This window comes from Arvicola amphibius, chromosome 7 (assembly GCF_903992535.2).
Source record: "Arvicola amphibius chromosome 7, mArvAmp1.2, whole genome shotgun sequence".
Lineage (NCBI taxonomy): Eukaryota > Metazoa > Chordata > Mammalia > Rodentia > Cricetidae > Arvicola > Arvicola amphibius.
Window position 1 is genome coordinate 48797074 of NC_052053.1, and position 18694 is coordinate 48815767.

General features: G+C 52.3%; 1 protein-coding gene across 1 annotated transcript; it reads right to left on the reverse strand.

Annotated features, from left to right (window-relative positions):
* Positions 1-3531: 3531 nt before the first annotated feature.
* On the reverse strand, positions 3532-14501 carry Ptges (prostaglandin E synthase). Its single transcript, XM_038338268.1, has 3 exons — positions 14373-14501; positions 11731-11813; positions 3532-4012 (listed from the first exon to the last, which is right to left on the reverse strand). Exons 1-3 carry the CDS (start codon positions 14499-14501, stop codon positions 3763-3765), a joined length of 462 nt encoding a protein of 153 aa, XP_038194196.1. The 3' UTR covers positions 3532-3762.
* Between the last annotated feature and the right edge of the window lie 4193 nt (positions 14502-18694).

Consider the following 18694-nt stretch of genomic DNA (forward strand, 5'->3'; position numbering starts at 1 on the left):
TCCACATATGTACCATGACACATGTACCCACACATACACACAAAGAATACATACAGACAGACTTTTTTTAAAAAAAATATTACAATATGACTATTGTCCCTTGGGTTTATATGAACCCCATCTTGGCCCTGGCCTCCCCTGCTCACTCAGAGGTTAGGGCATGTTCCTAAGCCACTGGGCACCAACTTTAGACAGCTCTAGCTTCCCAGGCTCCTCGAGACCCCATTAAGTCCTTGCCCTGCTCCTAAATCTTGGACTCTAAGGCTCCAGGCTGCTGCTCAGCCCCTTCCACCCCAGGACCCCAAGCCCAGCCACACCTTCCCTGTGTCTGATCCTAGGTGAGGAGGGATTGGTCCTGTCTGAGTGGAGTTTGGGAAACGGATGTTTTCAGACAAGAGACCAGGCCAGGAAGAGAAGGCAAGAGTTGCCGGTGCAGTACCAGGGCTGGAGGGATCTTCAGGCACTGTGTGCTGCCACTTCTGGCTGGCTCAGCAGAGGTACTGGCCAAGCTGCCTCCCTGGGCAGTGCACCTGATCATCTACCCTGTGCTGTGGGCTGGAGCCAAGCTGCTGCCTGTCTTGAGCCCCAATTCACAGTCAAGAGACCACTTCTTGCATTCCCTACCATGAGGGCTGGAACAGGACAGGTCACAAGGTCCTGTCTCTCGGTTCCTGCCAGTTGCTCATTGATACCATGCTGGAGCCCAATGTCCCCACCTCTCTCTTACTCATGCATAGCTGTCCACTGTCCAAGGCACTTGAAGCGTAAGGGTCATATGTGGCCCACCGGGTCACTTGCTTAGGTATCCACCCGACCCTGTGTTCTCCCTGGCCACCCTTGGGGCCTCTTACCCTGATTTCCCACCAGTCCCAGCTTCACACCGTAGCACACTGGGACTGACTTCTTCCCACCCTCACAGTTGGATTTCTCGGCTTTCTTTTATGAGGTCTCACTTTGTAGACCAGGCTGGCCTCCAAATCAGAGATCCCCTTGCCTCTGTCTCCTGTGTGCTAGGATTAAAGGTGTGCTCTGCCACACCCACCCAGCCCACTTGAATTTCTTTCCAGTTCCCGACCAATGTCAGCATGACTCACCTCCCCAGTGGACCTCAGTGTCACTATCAGAGCAGGGGTCAAAGGACAGTGTGACTACTGTCCCTTGGGTTTATATGAGCCCCATCTTGGCCCTGGCCTCCCCTGCTCACTCAGAGGTTAGGGACGTCACTGTCCCTTGCCATGCTGTCTTTCCCACTGCAGTGCTAAGGGGTAGGACTAAGGAAGTACTGCAGGAGCGAACAAATAAGTGGACCCTCAGGGCCTCCATCACCCAGTCCCCTCTGAAGAGCTGGCTCCATCACCCAGTCCCCTCTGAAGGGATGGCTCCATCACCCAGTCCCCTCTGAAGGGATGGCTCCATAACCCAGTCCCTCTGAAGGGATGGCTCCATCACTCCAACCCCTCTGAGGGGCCGGCTCCATCACTCAGACCCCAGATTATGCAGTCATCGTGGGTGATACATGTTCCTGTGCCAGGCCACTGGCAGGTCCTTACTAGAACACCTGGCAATCACAAGCCCACCTTCCTCAAGAGGAAAAACACAGAAATGGACAGATGTTCATTTGCCCTGCTTCGGCCTCTCAGGCCTCCATCCATCCTGGGCCCTACCTTGCTGAGTTCTCTCCTATTCTAGCCCAGGAATCCAGAGCAAGTCATCTCTCTTCTTGGACCCCAAATCCTTCAGCTAAAATGCTAAAATGGGCCTGGAGAGATGGCTCAGTGTTTAAGAGCACCGGCTGCTCTTCTGGGAACCCACATAGTGCCTCAGAACCTTCTGTAACTCCAGCTTCCGGGGATCCAACATCCTTTTCTGGCTTCCATGGGCACCAGGCACATATATGATACAGACGTGCCTTCATACAAAACACCCATATGCATAAAATGAAAACGCAGGAACGAAGTCTTCAGCCATACCATCTGAACTCGCCCGATCTTGTCTAAAATGCAGGAATGCCTCTTTCTTAAAATTATTTCAAGTATCAAGTGGGGTGGTGAGGGGGATGACGACATATGAAGGTACATCCAGCCTAATGCTCACTAAAAACAGGAGGGGGGGGTGGGAGTTGGGGCGGAGAACCCACCTATGGTTTTTGTTTTCCTTAGACGAGCACTCCAAGAGCAAAGGCTTCACCTCACCACCAGAGGGCAGTGCTGTCCACTCCCGGCGCGCTGTGGCTGGGTGGGACTGAAGCCTAGGTTAGCTGGCCTTTCCTTAGGTCTCAGTAAGCAGATATCATCATGGAGGGGCATGGGACCCACTGGGGCAGCCCCTGAGCTTCCAGGCAGCCACTCCTGTGTCTCCTCCTGTGGAGCAGGAAAACAGCTTCCAGGTGGCAGAGCTGCAGGGAAGGTCACCTGGCAGGACAGGATTTGGACTTCTCTGGATCCCACAAAGCCCATGTTATCAGGGATCCGCTGAAGAAGGGGACTTCCCTGGAGCAGCCTGATGGTGTGTGATTTCCATAAATAGGCCGTCTGTGCTGTCTGGGTGCCAGAAACGAACCCATTGTGGTGTGCAGGTCTATAATCCCAGCACTTTGGAGGTACAGGCAGGCTGTTAGTTCAAGCTTGTCCTTGGTTACATAGTAAGTTTGAGGCCAACTTGGGCTAAGTGAAACCAGTCTCAAACAAGCAAAACATACAAACACCAAAACCAAAACCCCAAAAATTCCCAGCAGGCATCAGGCCAGCATGGACATTGGAAATAGGAAACACGGGGCATTCCCAGGTCACACATTGCTATTTAATGACTAACCCTGAACAGGTCTCAGGAGGACTCTGGAACACCACACACACACACACACACACACACACACACACACACACGTGAGGTTTTCCACAGGGGTGGATGTCTGGTATCTTCAAACCTCATAGACACTGAACAAGCCCAAAGTTCACTTTCTGTAGCTGGTCGGCCAAGCCCATCACTGACTGCCTTTTTGGAGGAGCTAAGGCCTTGACCAGGCAGGCAGAGCTTACTGTATGCACTCACCATTCCTGAGCCTGTACTAAGGCACTCGGAACAAAGGACAGGGAGGTGTCAACAGGGACGTGCAGACCTGCCCACCTCTGAAAAATAGCAAGTGTCCTAGCTGTGCAGTCTGAGAGGGATCTGGCCATCGCTGGGCCTCTTGTGAGGATGCATACCAGCCAGGTGTCTCTCTTTGGGCTGGCCAGAGTTGTGGGTAGGTTTGAGAAGTCTTCGTTTTTAGCCCTGGACGGAATGATGGCTTTGTTAGAGAATCCTCTGTCCTTTCGATTGTTTTTGTTTGTTTGGTTGGTTTTTTGAGGCAGAGTTTCTCTGTGTAGCCCTGGCTTTCCTGGAACTTGCTATGTAGACCAGGCTGGCCTGGAACTCATGCTCTGTTCAGTGCTGGGATGGAAGGTGTGCACCACCACCGCCCAGCTGTCCTTTCAGTTCTAAGGGGCACGAGGAGTGTGGGTGATGTTTAAAGGCTTTTGTGAGGGTCAAGGATGTTCTGTCAATCTTGACAATTCATCTGTAAGTGGTTCTAGTTGGGCATCCAGACCCCAAGAGGCTAAGAAACACATGCGCGCACATTGGGCTCAGGGATCCAACACACCTAGGTGGCCAGGAACCCGGGACCTGAGCCCATCCCTATTCTAGAAGAGACACCAAGTCGCCAGGTTCAGCCTCGGTGGCTTCTGTCCACAGTGTGGTAGATGAAGAGGTTCCAGCCACTGGTCACAGGTGATGGGCCACTTCCCAGAGGATCTGCAGGGCCATGGAGACACAGGCGAACTGGGCCAGGACATAGGCTCCAGAGCGGACACGTGGGTTCAGCTTGCCCAGGTAGGCTACCGTGTGCACCACACGGCCTGTGAGTACAACTAGGAAATGGACCCAGGCGATCAAAGGTTCAGGTCCCAGGAAGGAGTAGACGAAGCCCAGGAAGAGGAAGGGGTAGATAGTCTCCATGTCGTTGCGGTGGGCTCTGGGGGGCAGAGGGGTACAGTCAGCAGGCTTAGTTCTAGGACTCCCAACCAACCAGGGTCCTCCTGAGGCTGCCAGACACCCCAATCCCTTGCTGGCCAATAAGCTAGAATGTGTAGGGCCAAGATGGGGCAGTGACTCTGAGCTTTTACCCAGATGTGGCTGAGGCTCAAATCCCAGTTAAGAGCTCCACAGGTCTCCTATGGGCCCAGTCCATCACCTTCCCCACACTGTCCCTTCTGACACCAAGGGAGGAGGACTCAGAGGATAGGGTGAGTGACAGGTGTTCCCTGAGGCAGGGCTGAGACATGCCTGCCCTCTGAATGCAGGATTGGAACCCTGCCTGGTGCTGCCTCTGTCCCTTTCTGCCCCAACAGCGGACCAAGCATCATCTTTGCTGGACTAACCATAGGATTCTTCCATTCACCAGCCCAGCTAAGCACAGGACTCTGGCCAGCCTTCCCTCCTTCAGGCACACGCTATCCGGCTTTTTCGTAAGCGTGCGTGGCAGGAAGGCTGCATCCAAACTTACCATAAATAATAATCAAGGAAGAAACCTCTCGCTGGCCGTCACTCAACCTCCACGGCCCCGTTTATACCGCTGCCTCATTTTAAAACGAACCAGGCAATCAAAGCCCGTCAACTAGGGACAGCGAATGCCTGGAGCCATCGATGACCGCTTAGATAAACAGTGGCCGAGCCATGACCTTCCCCAGGACAGGCCCCATCACTCAGTCTGAGGACTCCAGCTTCCAGCTGCGGCCCATCTGACCAGCGGCACCAGGCCACTGGCGAGCCCAGTCTGGCCCCAGCGCGTCTGTGGCGAACCACTGGAAAATGAATCTTAGCAAGAGCCACCAGCAGCTTACTGAGTGAAGGGCAATAGAGGTAGAGTTCAGTAGAGGCCTGGAGCACCCAGTGCCCGAATGCTGCGGGGGTGGGGTGGGGGATGGGGGCAGTAGTCAGGGCTGGAGAGATGTGTTAGAGCCTAAATGATGAGAAGCTGGCCAGACAGAGGAAGAACCTTCTTGGGAAGTACCCAGCATACACAAAGGCCCTGTGGTAAGAACAGCACAAGAATTCAGAATTGACCTGTTTGCTGAAGCACACGAGGGAAGTGAGCAGGTGAGGGGCCTGGTAATGGGAGGAAAAGAAATTCAGCCAAGGGCATAAAAATTCTTAAGAAGTGGGGCTGTAGCTTAGCAGCTGGAGTGCTTATCCCCAGCTCTGCTTAGAATAGGGTGTGGTGGGAAAATAACTGCGGTTAAGGGTTCAAGGTCAGGCCCTGGAGAGCTGGCTCAGCAGTGAAGAGGCCTGGTGTCTCATAGAGGACCCAGGTTCATATCCCAGAACCATTGAGTGAGTCACAACCAGCTGTGACTCCAGTTCCAGGGGATCTGATGCCCTCCCTGGCCTCTGAGGGTACCAGGTACCAGGCACACATATACATACATGCAAGTAAGCACATGTAAAATAAAAATAAATAAATCTTGGTCATACTCAGCTAGTGAGTGAGTTGAGGCAGGCCTGGGCTATATATGAGACTTTCTGTCTCTCTCTCTCCCTCTCTCTTTCTCCCTCTCTCTCACACACACATGCACACACCAGACATACCCATAAACAAACACCACAGGCACCCCAACATGATTCTGTACACACACACACACAAAAACACTACAGCCACACACACACAAACATACACACATACATATGCGGGTGTGCACCCACACCCACCCACACACCCACACCCACCTACACACCCTTCTTCCAGCAGGGCCTGGAACTTTCTCAGGTATGGCAGTCAACCTCTCTCCCCTTGAGACCCATCCCTATGCCCTTCCTTCTTTTCACCGTGATCACGAACTTGCGACCCGGACAGGGAAAGCAAGTCTGTCTGTATGGCTGGTAAGATCAGCTCTCAGCCTGCTGGGGGATAGACCACAGGGATGCATGGCACCGGGTGATGGGCCTGGATGGGCTCTGGGGGCTGATGACAGGGAAGGGTGGGAAACCTAAGGGCGGAAGCCACGGTGACTCCCCACACAAGACAGTTCCTTCTCATCACAGGGGTCACCAGAGACAGGGTAGGTTTCCCTCAGATCACAGCACCCGGTGAGATGGAGCGGCATCTACACAGCCTCTGTTTCTTCCTTATGGGAACACACTTGAAAGTCCATCGCAGAAGCTTAAGCTGCCTGACTATGAGATGACTGTCACAGTGCCGGGGAACGCTCGAGGGGAGGGGCTCGGGTGCCAGACTGTCTGCTCCTTACGACATGGTAGCTGAGGACCAGGGAGACGGCTCCATCTGTAAAGGGTTAGCTGTGTAAGCATGAAGAACCAAGTTCAAACCCCAGAAGCCACATGGAAAAGCTATGTGTTCTTGTACCCACCTGTAATCCCAGCTCAGAGAAATGGAGACAGGATGCCCCATGGGCTAACCTAGTTCCAAGTTATGAAGTTGTCTCAAAAACCAGTGGGACAGCACCTGAGAATCGGCAGCCGAGGCTGGCCCCTGGGCTCACACGTGTGCGTAAGCACGGCGTGTTGAGTGAGAGTCAAGGTCAGGTGGTGGTGGCGGCAGCACACACCTTTAATCCCAGCACTTGGAAGGCAGAGGCAGGAGGATCTCTGTGAGTTCAAGGCCAGCCTGGTCTACAGAGTTAGTTCCAGGACAGCCAGGGCTACACAGAGAGACACCCTCTCTTGAACCTCCCTGCTCCCCCCACAAAATAAGAGAGTGAGAGTCAGGAACCACCTGTGCTGGCTTGCACTTGTATTCTGCACTTGGAACTCTGAGGCAGGAGGTTTACCATGAGTCAGGAATTCAAAGTCAGCCTCAACACCCTAGTAGCTTTGAAGTCAGTCTGGAACTACAAAAGGCCCTATCCTGAAAATAATGTCGGAGGATGGCTCAGCGATTGGGAGCAAAGACTGCTCTTGCAGAGGACCTATCTGGTGACTTGCAACTGTCTGTAATGCCAGTTACAGGGGGATCTGACGCCCTCTTCTGGTCTCTTTAGGCACTGCATGTATATAATATAAAACACCCATACACATAAAGAAAAATAATGATTTTTTTTTAAAAAAAAGTCTTGGTATATGACTTAGCTGGTATAACATTTGCCTAGCAATTAAAAGGTCCTGGGTTCAGTCCCCAGCAGCACTTAACCCAGAGGTGGTGACACAGCATCTATTTCTAGCACTTAGGAGGTAGAGCCAGGAGGGGCAGAAGGCCAAGGTTATCTTCAGCTGGAGAGTTAGAGGCCAGCCTGGGCTATGGGGACTCTTTCTCAAAGACATAACAAAACCAGGTTGAGAACAAATGTGACCAAACCTGAAGAGCAGGGACAGGAGTGACCCCTGCTCTGTGGCAGGTCCCTGGTTGGGGAGGTGGGCCACCTCCTTGATTCCTCACCAGGCAGCAGAGGGGTGGCCCACGTGGGAAAGGTGGCCGGGAGCAGATGGAGCTCCGACCCAGGGCCTCCCTCCCTCATCTGTTTGAAGCTACAATGGGGCCCCACAATGCCACGGTTGTGCCTGGGGCAGGGAGGAATGGGGAAATCCGGATGTTGAAAAAATAAGGCTCACCTCTCCTCCCCTGCTACAGTATCCAAACAGAGGCATGGAAGGAGTCACGTACTGGGAGGCAGGGAGAAATGTGTCACTCCAATAATGGCCAGCATTCTGAGGCAAAAGTCACCCCAAACCAGTTCCCACCAGATGAGACTTGCACAGCCCCCTGTGGCATCGGACCTGCCCCTCACCCCCCCTCTGTAACAGCTCAGTGGGGAGAGACCTCTGGTGACCCCAGGTCAGGGCAGTGACAGCAGCTGGCTGCAACATGTTCCCTCTCTCCCTGCTCGTCACCCACGCCGCATGCATACGTGAGCTCAGGGTGCAAGGAGGACGGCTGCTTGGTGCCAAAGGCGGATGTGCAGAGGGAAATAGGTAAGGGGTGGGGGCTGAGGCTGGGGTTGAAGCTTTGCCTCCTTCCAGATGGCATTACAGCCTCGGGCCCGACCTTGGCACACCGCTTTTATCTCTCTAGGTAACATCACTCTTCTGGGAGTGCTGGGTTGCTGTGGGTGTTGGTACCCAGAAAATAAGAAAAAGCAGCCTTAAGTTTGTTACCACCACCCTCATCACCATCACCCCTAAATCATCAGCCTTGGCCCAGATACAACTGTGACTGCTCTTCATTCTCCTTGGGCTGACAACCTGTCACAGGCCCTCGCTGACCCTAGTGAGGAATGGGATTTCCGCCAGAGGCCCCCAACTCTGGCTGCCACAAAGGAGCTAAGCCCACAGGCAGGTGTTCCTTCCTCTCTGAGTCCGTGTCCCCTACTGATAAATGGACAGGCAGGATATCATTTTCGGAACATAGGAAGTCGGTACCTGGGGGCCAAATCTCTTGGCAAACAGCTTCTTTCTTCAGGCTAAAGGCCCAAACAGTGAGAAACAAGATGAAATTTGGATCAGGTGTCCCCCCAGGGGGAGCAGTCCTATGTGCGAATTGACACACAGCTGCAGGTGAACACATTTCCATCTGCAAGTGCAGGCAGGTGCCCCGCCTGGGGCAGCAAGGGAATGAAGGGAAGAAGAGACACACACACTCAGAAAAGCTGGGGTCAGTGCGCCACTTGCTCTCCACCGGACACTTATTATTTATGTACAGAACAGGGGTGGGGTCAGGAGTCTGTGTAGCAAATCAGTCTCTGCCTGTAAACCCCTGAGGAGGCTACAGTTGCTAGTCTTTATACATCCTGCCAGCGTTTGCACTGGGACCAAAGGAAAGCTTTGCCATCCCCGGGCCTCACCCGAGGAAGGTTTTGTCATCCTCATGGGTCTGAGGCTTTAGTCTTTGGCACGGTCATGCCCATGTCAACAATACATACTCACTCAGGGCTTCCTTCATTAACCCACAGCTAGCCCTGGACTCCTTCCTGTCTCATGTCAGCTGTGCAAGCCTCTATGGTATATTGTACAGCTAAGGCTGGCCTCGAACTCCTGATTCTGCTGCCCCCACCTCCTACAGGTGGCCTCAGTTCCATTCTTCCCAGCACTCAAGAGGCAGAGGCAGGTGGATCTCTGTGAGCTCAAAGCCAGCCCGGTCTACGAGATCTAGTTCCAGGACAGCCAGAGCTACATAGTGAGACTCTTATCTCAAAAAAAAAAATAAGTTAAAGTTATCTATTTTATTTTCTGTATGAGTACTTTTGCCTACACGTATGCATGTGCACCACATGTGTGCCTAATGCCTGAGGAGATCAGACAAGGGCATCCTGTGGGGGCTGGAACTCGAACCCAAGTCCTCTGCAAGAGTGACGAGTGCTCTTAAGGACCTTCTCTCTCCAGCCCCCTGGGTTCCATTCTTAACCTGGTTCCTGATTGCCCCAGGACCAGCCTGGCTTGTCTCCAGCATGTGCTAATCTACAAGGCAGATTTATGCATGACCTAGGATCCAGGCTACATGCTTCCTGTGTTCACAGTCTCTCTCTCTCTCTCTCTCTCTCTCTCTCTCTCTCTCTCTCTCTCTCTCTCTCTCTCTCTCTCTCTCTCTCCAGCCAGTTCCTAGTGGTGGCAGCTGGCGTGAGTCTCAGTTCTGCACCCTCAGCTGACACACTTTCTTCTTTGAGACAGAGTCTGATTTCTCTGCACAGCTTTGGCTGGCTTGGAACTCACTGTGTAGATCAGACTAAACTCAAACTCACAGACATCCTCCTGCCTCTACCTCCCATGTACCAGGATTAAAAAGATGTGCTACCACAAGTAGCTGGCTTCCTTCCTTCCTTCTTTTGTCAGGCAGGGTCTCATGTAGCCCAGGCTAGCCTCCAACTCTATTTTATGCAAGCCCTCTACCAACCTGGGCTTCATCTTCTACCCTCAGCTGTCTGCGATGCTCTAAGGAGTCAGGAGGGGTCTCGGCTACCCAGGTGCTGCCCCCCACTCCAGCAAGTACCTAGCAAATCCTAAATGAAGCCTCATCAGGTGGATGGACAGTAGCATTATTAGGTAGGAATGTTCAGAAAATGCTCACTGAATACGAACCACTTAAGCTTCAGTACTAGAGGGTATAAGAAATCAAATCCAGCTACAGGGATGGCTCAGGGGTTGGGCACACTTATTTCTCTTGCAGAGGATCAGTGGGATCAATTCCCAGCACCCATGCGGAAGCTCACAACCATCTGTAACTCCAGATCCAAGGGATCCAATGGACACAGAAGGGGTGCCTATACCTGCACGCAGGGGAAACATTCATACACATAAAGTAAAATAAATATAAAGCAAATATTTAAAAAAGGAGAAAAATCCTCCTGAGTAGGTGAAACTAAGGGGTGTCTTCCCTGGACAAGGTGATGCCTTTTGGAGGCAACAAAAAACAACCTGTCAGCTCTTGCTGACAGCTGGCTGGGATGGCTGCCTGGGCCACTCAATCTTTCCCTCTCAGTGGCTCAGAATGGCCTGGACAACCACGAGTCACCAATATGGGGTCATGGTTGTGCAAGGCCAGTGCCTGCCACAGAAGGTGCTCATTAAACAATGAATGGCCGAGGGTCTGACGAAACACACGCTGATCATTATGCTGCGTTTCATTATGTTGGAAAGGATAGGGCGGCCTGGAGTTTCACTTCCTAGGCCGGGCTGTTGTCGTTTGTTTAAAACCACAAGTGTGTACACTGTTGACAATGACGAACACAAACATAAGGAAACCCTCCGCAAACTTTGTCTGCAGAGGGGAATTCTGTTATGGAAGTGGCTCAGCCCCACCCATCCCGGCCTGTGATGCCAGGGGATATGCTGGGAGCTGTGTGTGTGGTTTGTTTCACATTTCACCAGATCCAGCTGCCCATCTTCCTTGCTTCCATCACCCCAGTGCCCCCTCCTCATTCTGGATCACCGATGAGACAGGAAAGAAATGTCCCCCAAACTAAAAACTGAGCCAGCTGCTAAAAACTGGCTTTCTGTCTGGAAAGGATTTACACAGCCAAGACGTTTTTGTTTTGCCTTTTTTTTTTTTTTTTTTTTGAGACAGGGTTTCTCTGTGTAGCTCTGGCTGGCTGTCATAGAACTCACTCTGTAGACTAGGCTGGTCTCAAACTCACAGAGATCTACCTGCCTCTGCCTCCTGAGTGCTGGGATTAAAGGTTGCTTTTCTTTTTGAGACTGGTCTTTACCCATAGCCATACCAGCCTGGAACCCAAGGCAATCCTCCTGCGTCAGCCTTGGCGTCATGGGTGTGTGTCACTATATCTAGCTTAAGACTCACTCTAAAACCTTGACATTTGGGGGGTGCACTCGCACATGGAGACAAGTCAGAGATCCACCTACAGGGATCACTCTCTACTAGCAGAGGCTGGTCTTGAACCCCTGACAGTCCTGCCCATACCTCCCAAATACTGGGCTCAGCGATGTGAGCCACTATATCCCACTTGTATTTCTTTATCTGATGCATTCTTGAAATGCTCTCACTCTGTGGTTGGTCTGGAGCTCTGGTTGAGCTTCCTGCTTCCACCTCCCAGGTTTTGACATCTTAGGCATACACCACCAACCTTGAACTAACTCTGATTCTAGATCGTGAGGATTTTCTTTTCCAAGGCAAATGTAATGGGTAAACTATAATTGTTAGAGGAAATCGGCCCATGGAGGCCCTTAGAAACACAGGGGACTTGGTACAGACAGGTAGCAGCCAGGTCCTAGACACTCTCAGGTACTCACCTGAGGCAGCGCTCCACATCTGGATCACTCCTGTAGTACTGGGGGCCTCCATGTTTCAGGGCGTCCTCCGGGTTGGCAAAAGCCTGCAACACATTGGCTGAGGGTCACTATCCCTGAGGAGGTCCTTGTCTGAGGATAGAGCTCAGGGGCTAGGTAACAGTACAGCTACTACATGCCCTACAGACCATTCAGCCTGCTCCCCTGAACCTCTTTCCTGAGCTATGTGCTTATGCCGGCAAGAGCACTCTCCTGCCCATCTCTTGGGCTTGTAAGTTGAGATCATTCACCTGGGGCTCAGTGTGACTAGTTAGCCTTGCACACTCAGGAGGGGCTCAGCGTGACTAGCTAGCCTTGCACACTCAGGAGGGGCTCAGGGTGACTAGCTAGCCTTGCACACTCAAAAGGGGCTCAGCATGACTGGCTAGCCTTGCACACTCAGGAGGGGCTCAGTGTGACTGGCTAGCCTTGCACACTCAGGAGGGGCTCAGTGTGACTGGCTAGCCTTGCACACTCAGGAGTGGCTCATTGTGACTAGCTAGACTTGCACACTCAGGAGGGGCTCAGGGTGACTAGCTAGCATAGCATACTCAGGAGAGGCTCAGAATATGTATCCATAGTACTGTGTCTGTTTAGCATGCATGAGTCCCTAGGTTCTAGTCCAAGAATCTCAAAATATAATTTAAAATATTTAGCAGAGTGGTGGCTCACACCTTTAAGCCAAGCACTCCGGAGGCTGAGGAAGGCGATCTCTATGAATTCGAGGGCAGCCTGGTCTACATGGTAAGACCCTGTCTCAAAAGATTAAAAACAAACAAGATAGAGAGGTATTCGAGAGCCTGATCAGACACTCAATTCCTCCCTGACCACCGGGCTCTGCAGCTTCCGGCTGCCGGGTCGTCTTCATCTGTAGGCTGGGGATAAAACAGAGCACCTGAGCCTCCATGGAGCCTCGAGAGGGCCGGGAAGACAGTAGAGGCCCAAGGTCACATTTTTGCCTTTGGGGACTTATGACTCACTGGCAGCTATTCCCTGCTGCAGCACCAGGCAAATTCTCCCCCCATCAACTCTGGTGACAGCTGAGTCAATTTTTCTAAACTGTGAGGTAAACATGGTGCTTCTTCACTCTGCTCTGTCCCTGGAGCCCCAGCTGTGGCCTGCTCCTGCCCTGCCCTGCTCTGAAAAAAAATGTAAAATGGCATTATAAGGCCTAGAACTCCCACCCAGAATTACTCCCTGCTGGCTCCCAAGTCCCCCAACCCTGAGGGCTGGGCTTTGCCACCAAAGCCCCTGCGGTCAGCTATCAGGGAGCCACTTCTAGTAGGTCAAGGAGCATGGACTCCCAAGGAAGGACCGTGGCGGCTGCTGTTCGCGTCAGATTCCAGCAGGAAGCAGTCTTACAGACCAGAGTGAGTGGCACGCTTTGCCATTCAGTTCTCCAGGTTCGCAGAGCCGGACACTCAGCTCCCAGTTGCCCAGGTCCCCAGGCCTGTGGGGAGAGGACGTTGAGCCTGCGTCCATTCTCTCTGCAGAGGGTGATCCTCTGGTCCCTCTTGGCAGAGAGGCACCCAAGGAGCTCCAGGGCCCAAAGCAGAGGCCCCTGCATCTAGAGTTATGGGGGATGGAGACCAGGAGGAAGTGAGGCTCAGGAACCAGACACTAAGCTTCAGGGGATGGAAGCAGCCCCAGGAAGACAGCATGTCCTCAGCCCCGTGGGAAAACTGAGGTAACCTAACTTTCTCTGCCTCCTCGAGGCTCCGGTGGTAATTTAGAGCTCAGATTTGGTGCCCCTGCAAAGGGGACAAGGACAGAGCATAGAGATCTCTGCCTGGCATCTGTGTCCTACATCCCAGGACAGACTAAACAGGAGAACCAGAGGCAGCCAGTAAGTGGTGGCCTTGCCTTTATTCCTGTCAGTACGTGCCCTAGGGGCTGAACCCCGCTGGAGGGCAAGAGTCCCACCCAGGGACCTCCACCCGCACTCTGTCCACGCTGCCTTTGGACTGGACAAAGGCTGGTTTTGAAAAGGCAACAAATATTTCGTGCAATTCTGCTTTCCAGCGGCTTCCAGGGGTCCATCCAATGCGGAGGAATGAGTCGGAGTGTCCTGGCCACTCCCACCGGCTCCGTACGGGCTTTTTGTTGCTGTTTCCTTCCCTGGACCGGGATCACAGAGTGTTGTCTGTGACCCCTCTGGCTAGGACCAAACCTCGGAGGCTGTCGTGAGTCTGTGTGTGGCGTCCACGGAGAGCGGGAATTTCCACGGAAAGACTTCTGGGGCTCCTGATTTACCGGTTCCCACTCCACCCAGATACGAAATCCCTCCCTGTCTGCCGGGAAACCACCAGGTCAGAACACCTATCTCTTGTTGTCAAGAGTTCCTGTGTTCCACGTGCGTCTCCTGGTGGAGGTCGCTTCCCCTGGCGCTGAGAGAGGAAACCCCGGGTGCTCTCATGCCGGCAGGTTCAGGAGCCGAAGCCAGCATCCAGAAGGGCTGCGGCGGCAGCTTTGAAATAACTACTTCTGCACGCTGGCAAACACACCTCCGCCGCGTTATTCAGTTCCCAGACTTTCTTACAGGGAAAAACCAGCAGAGTGCTAATCCCCTCACACACTCCCGCTCACACACACCCCAGGTCTCGTACCTTCTTCCGAAGCCTAGTGTAGCCTGTGATGACACCCACCGCGTACATCTTGATGACCAGTAGTGTACTGCAGAGCAGGAAGGCCGGGAGCGCCTGCCAGTTCTCCATCACCAGGCCCAGAGAAGGCATCTCAGCTGGTTTGGGCTCCAACTCCAGGACACGGTGACTGAGGCTGAGGCTGTCCCACAAGGCAGTCTGTGGAGAGGAAGAGGAGGAGGCGGGCCAAGCCCTGAGGAGGCGGTCACCCCCGCCCACTCCCCGCCCACCCTGAACAAACCACCGCAGGCCCCCTGCTCCAAGTGCTGGGAGAGTTAGAGAAATGGAGATGTCCCCACGCCATCCTTGGCTCTGGACCATTGTTCCCTGGCAAGGCCTTGGACTTCCTAATCTGTTTCTTATCCTAACTCCAGGTCATCGACCTCGGGCTGCGGAAGTTGTCACTGACCCATGCCCACCTTCCGAAGCAGGAGGGCAGGTAGAGGGCAGGAGAACCAGACCATCAGTGCTTGCTAATGTCTCTGTGATGCTAGACACGCAGTCACGGAGGCGGACTGCCTCTGCAAGCTGGACAGTGAGGCAGGTCCTTCCGTCATTTAGCAGGAACAGACCTCCACTTCCCAGTTCAAATCTGTGTGTGGGGAGGTTTCACTTGAGTGTGTACATGTGCACATGGGTGAGGGTACACATGTGTGTGGAAGCCAGTAGCTGACTTCACATGACTTCCTCAATCGCCCACTACCTTATTTTTTTAAAGTTTCTTTTAAAATTACATTTAGTGTGTGTGTGTGTGAGAGAGAGTGTGCGCGCACACACGCGAGCACACAAGCGTCACTGCAGCTGTGTGAAAGTCAGAGGACTTGCTGGAGTTGGTTCTTTTATGTCTTGTGTGTTCCAGGGAAAAAATTCAGGTCTCATTGGCCCAAACACTATGTAGCCCTGGCTGGCCTGGAACTCAGAGATCCACCTGCCTCTGCCTCCTGAGTGCTGGGATTAAAGGTGTGCGCCACCACAGAAACCAGGTACCACATAAATCACGTCTGCCTGTGATCCCAGCACTTGAGATGTAGACGCCAGATCAGGAGCTCAATGTCATCCCTCGCTACGTAGTGAATTTGAGGCCAGCCTGAGACATAGTAAAGCCTATTTCAAAAATAGGGCCAGTGAGATAGCTCAGTGGGAAAGAGTGCCTGCCACCAAGCATCAGTGGGAAAGAGTGCCTGCCGTCAAGCCTGAGAGTGGGCTTCATCCCAGACCCACACTGGTGGAAGGAGAGACGTGACGGAGGCAGGTTGTCCTCGGTCCGCGAGCATACACACACATAATAAAATAAATAAAAAGGATTAAAGCAGTAAAATACTTCTGTCTACAAGACCCAGTGACAGAGCATCTGCCCGCAGTAGCTACCTCTTGCTTAGAGCCCTGGAGCCTCAGTTTCTCCTCCTCAGAATGGGGCTAATGGTTCCTGCCTAGCTGGATTGGCAGGGGGAAGTCCTTGCTGCTGGGGGAAGTTTTGAGGCTTCTGGCTACCTTACGTAAGAACTAAAGACGTGCTTGATAAGACGGAGTCTGTGTTTCCAAAGTACAGGGTCACCACCCCAGGCTTGGGAGTTCTTGACAGATAGAGCTCTCCCAGGAAAATGGGCACGGCGCGGTCTACTTGTCCTGAGGTTGTTTTATCATCTGTGGCTACAGGATGGGGAGCTGAGCGAGTAGCCAGCTTTCTGCTCTGTATGCTAGGGATCTGCTTCAGGTAACCACCTTCACAAAGAAGAACGAGGGGTCTCCTCTGACCTCCATATTTGTGCCGTAGTACTTGAGGGTATGCATGTATTCTTACACATACACACATACACACACACACACACACACACACACGCACACACACACTCAGCCCGGTGGCACACACCTATAATCCCAGCACTCTAGAGGTAGAGACAGGGGTATCAGAGGTTCAAGGCCAACCTTGGCAACACCTTGAGTTTCAGGCTGCCCTGAACTACACAAGGCTCAGAGAACTTGCTAAGCATCTTGAGAACCCAAGTTCAAATCCTCAGCTCTCATGTATAGACCAGTAAGTAGCCCCAGTGCTGTCCAGGGCAAAGGCAAGAGAGGCACTGGGCTTGCAGGGGAGAGGCAGAAGGGGCACTGCTCTGGGTGTGGTGAGAGATGATGTCCTCCTCCAGCCTCTGCACAGACATGTGCACCTCTGTCCACAAGCATATGTACACACACTGCACACATATACACACACTGCACACATATACACACTTTCAGACACACACCACCATCAACAACAAAAAGAATAGCCTCCAGGCAAAGGCCAGGGCCCTGGTTCCCTATCAGAGCACTTGCCCAATGTTTCTGAAGCTTCTGGATTCCCGCTCTAGCAGCAGAAAAAAAATCACACTAAATAAAAACCTCAGTTGCTGCTGGGTGTGGTGGCGCCTGCCTTTAATCCCAATATCTGGGAGGCAGAGGCAAGCAGATCTCTATGAGTTAGAGGCAACTAGCCTGATCTACAGAGCGACTCCCAGGACTGCCAGGGCTATACAGAGAAACACTGCCTTGAACAAACAAACAAAACCAAACAATCCTCAGTTGCGAGGTTGCTGTCTGTAGGCTCTACTGGCCCCTAGATCATAAACCAGACCCACTCAAGCGGCCTTTAGTGTGCAGCCTCTATGGACCAGGGGGACAAGGGGACAGCTGCACCTTGCTTGGCCCTCTCTGAAACAAGCTACATGGTTTGAGTCAGGCAAAGCGTGACCCCAGCTGTGAACAAGACCTCAGTGTAGGACCCAGTCAAGACAGGCTCAATAGAGGCCTAAGTCTCAGTAGTTTACCCTGAGGCAATACCTGGTTCAGATAGAGACAACAAACTGAGACCACCCAGGCACCAATCAGGAACAGATCGGCCAAAGGAAATTCCCAATGTTCCAGCCGTTGTAGAAGATCAAGGGCCAGCACACACCCATTGCTTTTCACCAGGACACCCCTAGACAAATGTCAATCAGGGGTCCTAAACCTTAGAAACCTGTCACCCCACAGCCTGCTAATGTAACTTTTCTGGGTTTTGCCTTTAAATAATGCCCTCTAGAAGGGCAGGGGACCTCCTCTTGCTGCTGCTGTGCCAGTTGCTTTGACGAGGTCCCTACCAACTTGCATTCTGCACACAGTAAACCTTGCTTTTGCATTTCGGTGAGTCAGTCTCCCTGGTGGTTTTTGGGGGTTCCCACGGACTGGGCACAACAAGAAGCTGCATCTACCAGACTAAGGAAAACCTCCGGAAGGAGCCTATGTCTTCAGAAACTGAGTTTGCAGAGAAGTTGGAATGTCGCTGGTCTGGAATCCCTTATCACCTGTATCAGAACCTCCATCTTGTGACAATAGATAAAAACCTGATCTACTGACTTTGCCGGCAACTAGTTCCTACCAACCCCCCACCAACCCGAAAGCCAAGGTCGTCACCGGGTAGCAGGTCAGGCCTACCGCCAGGCCTACGGGATAGTTCCCGCCATCTCGCTGTTCTTGCCTTCCTGAAGTGGCCGCCAATGCGTTTTAAACTTGCTTTAGTGGATGGCTGTCTCAGTTCTTTAAAACTATACAAACTCAAGGCTGGTGAGATGGCTCAGTGGTTAAGAGCACTGACTGCTCCTCCAGAGGACCCGGGTTCAATTCCCAGCACCCACATGGCAGCTTTCAGCTGTCTGTAGCTCCAATTCAAGAGAATCTGACATCATTATACCAATGCGCATGAAATAAAGTTAAAAAAAAAACTATACAGGAGCTGGAGGGATGGCTCAGCAGTTAAGAGCATTGTCTGTTCTTCCAAAGGTCCTGAGTTCAATTCCCAGCAAACACATGGTGGCTCATAACCATCTGTAATGAGGTCTGGTGCCCTCTTCTGTCCTGCAGGCACACACGCAGACTGAATATTGTATACATAATAAATAAATAAATATTAAAAAAATACTATACAAACTCCATGAAACTGCTTCCTTGCCGGAGCATGGGAATTTTGGTTACCTAAATCTGTGTTTCCAGGTCGTGGTCCCTCTGAGTGCCTACTCTGACAGATCTCTTTTTGGTCTGCTTCCAGAGTGTTTGGTGGAGGCATCGCCTTTATTTTTCCTGAAAGCGTTTCGGTCTGAATGGCTTGGCTGGCTTGCCTTTGGCCCTCGATAGGTGTTTCAGACTCAGGCTGCCCAGCTTGTTTCCGGCGTTTTCACTTTTTGGAACTTTGAAGGCATTTTGATTTTTGTTTTCCGCTGTCTTGGTTTTCATTGTCTTTGAAATGTTTTCATTTGTTAACATTTGGCCTT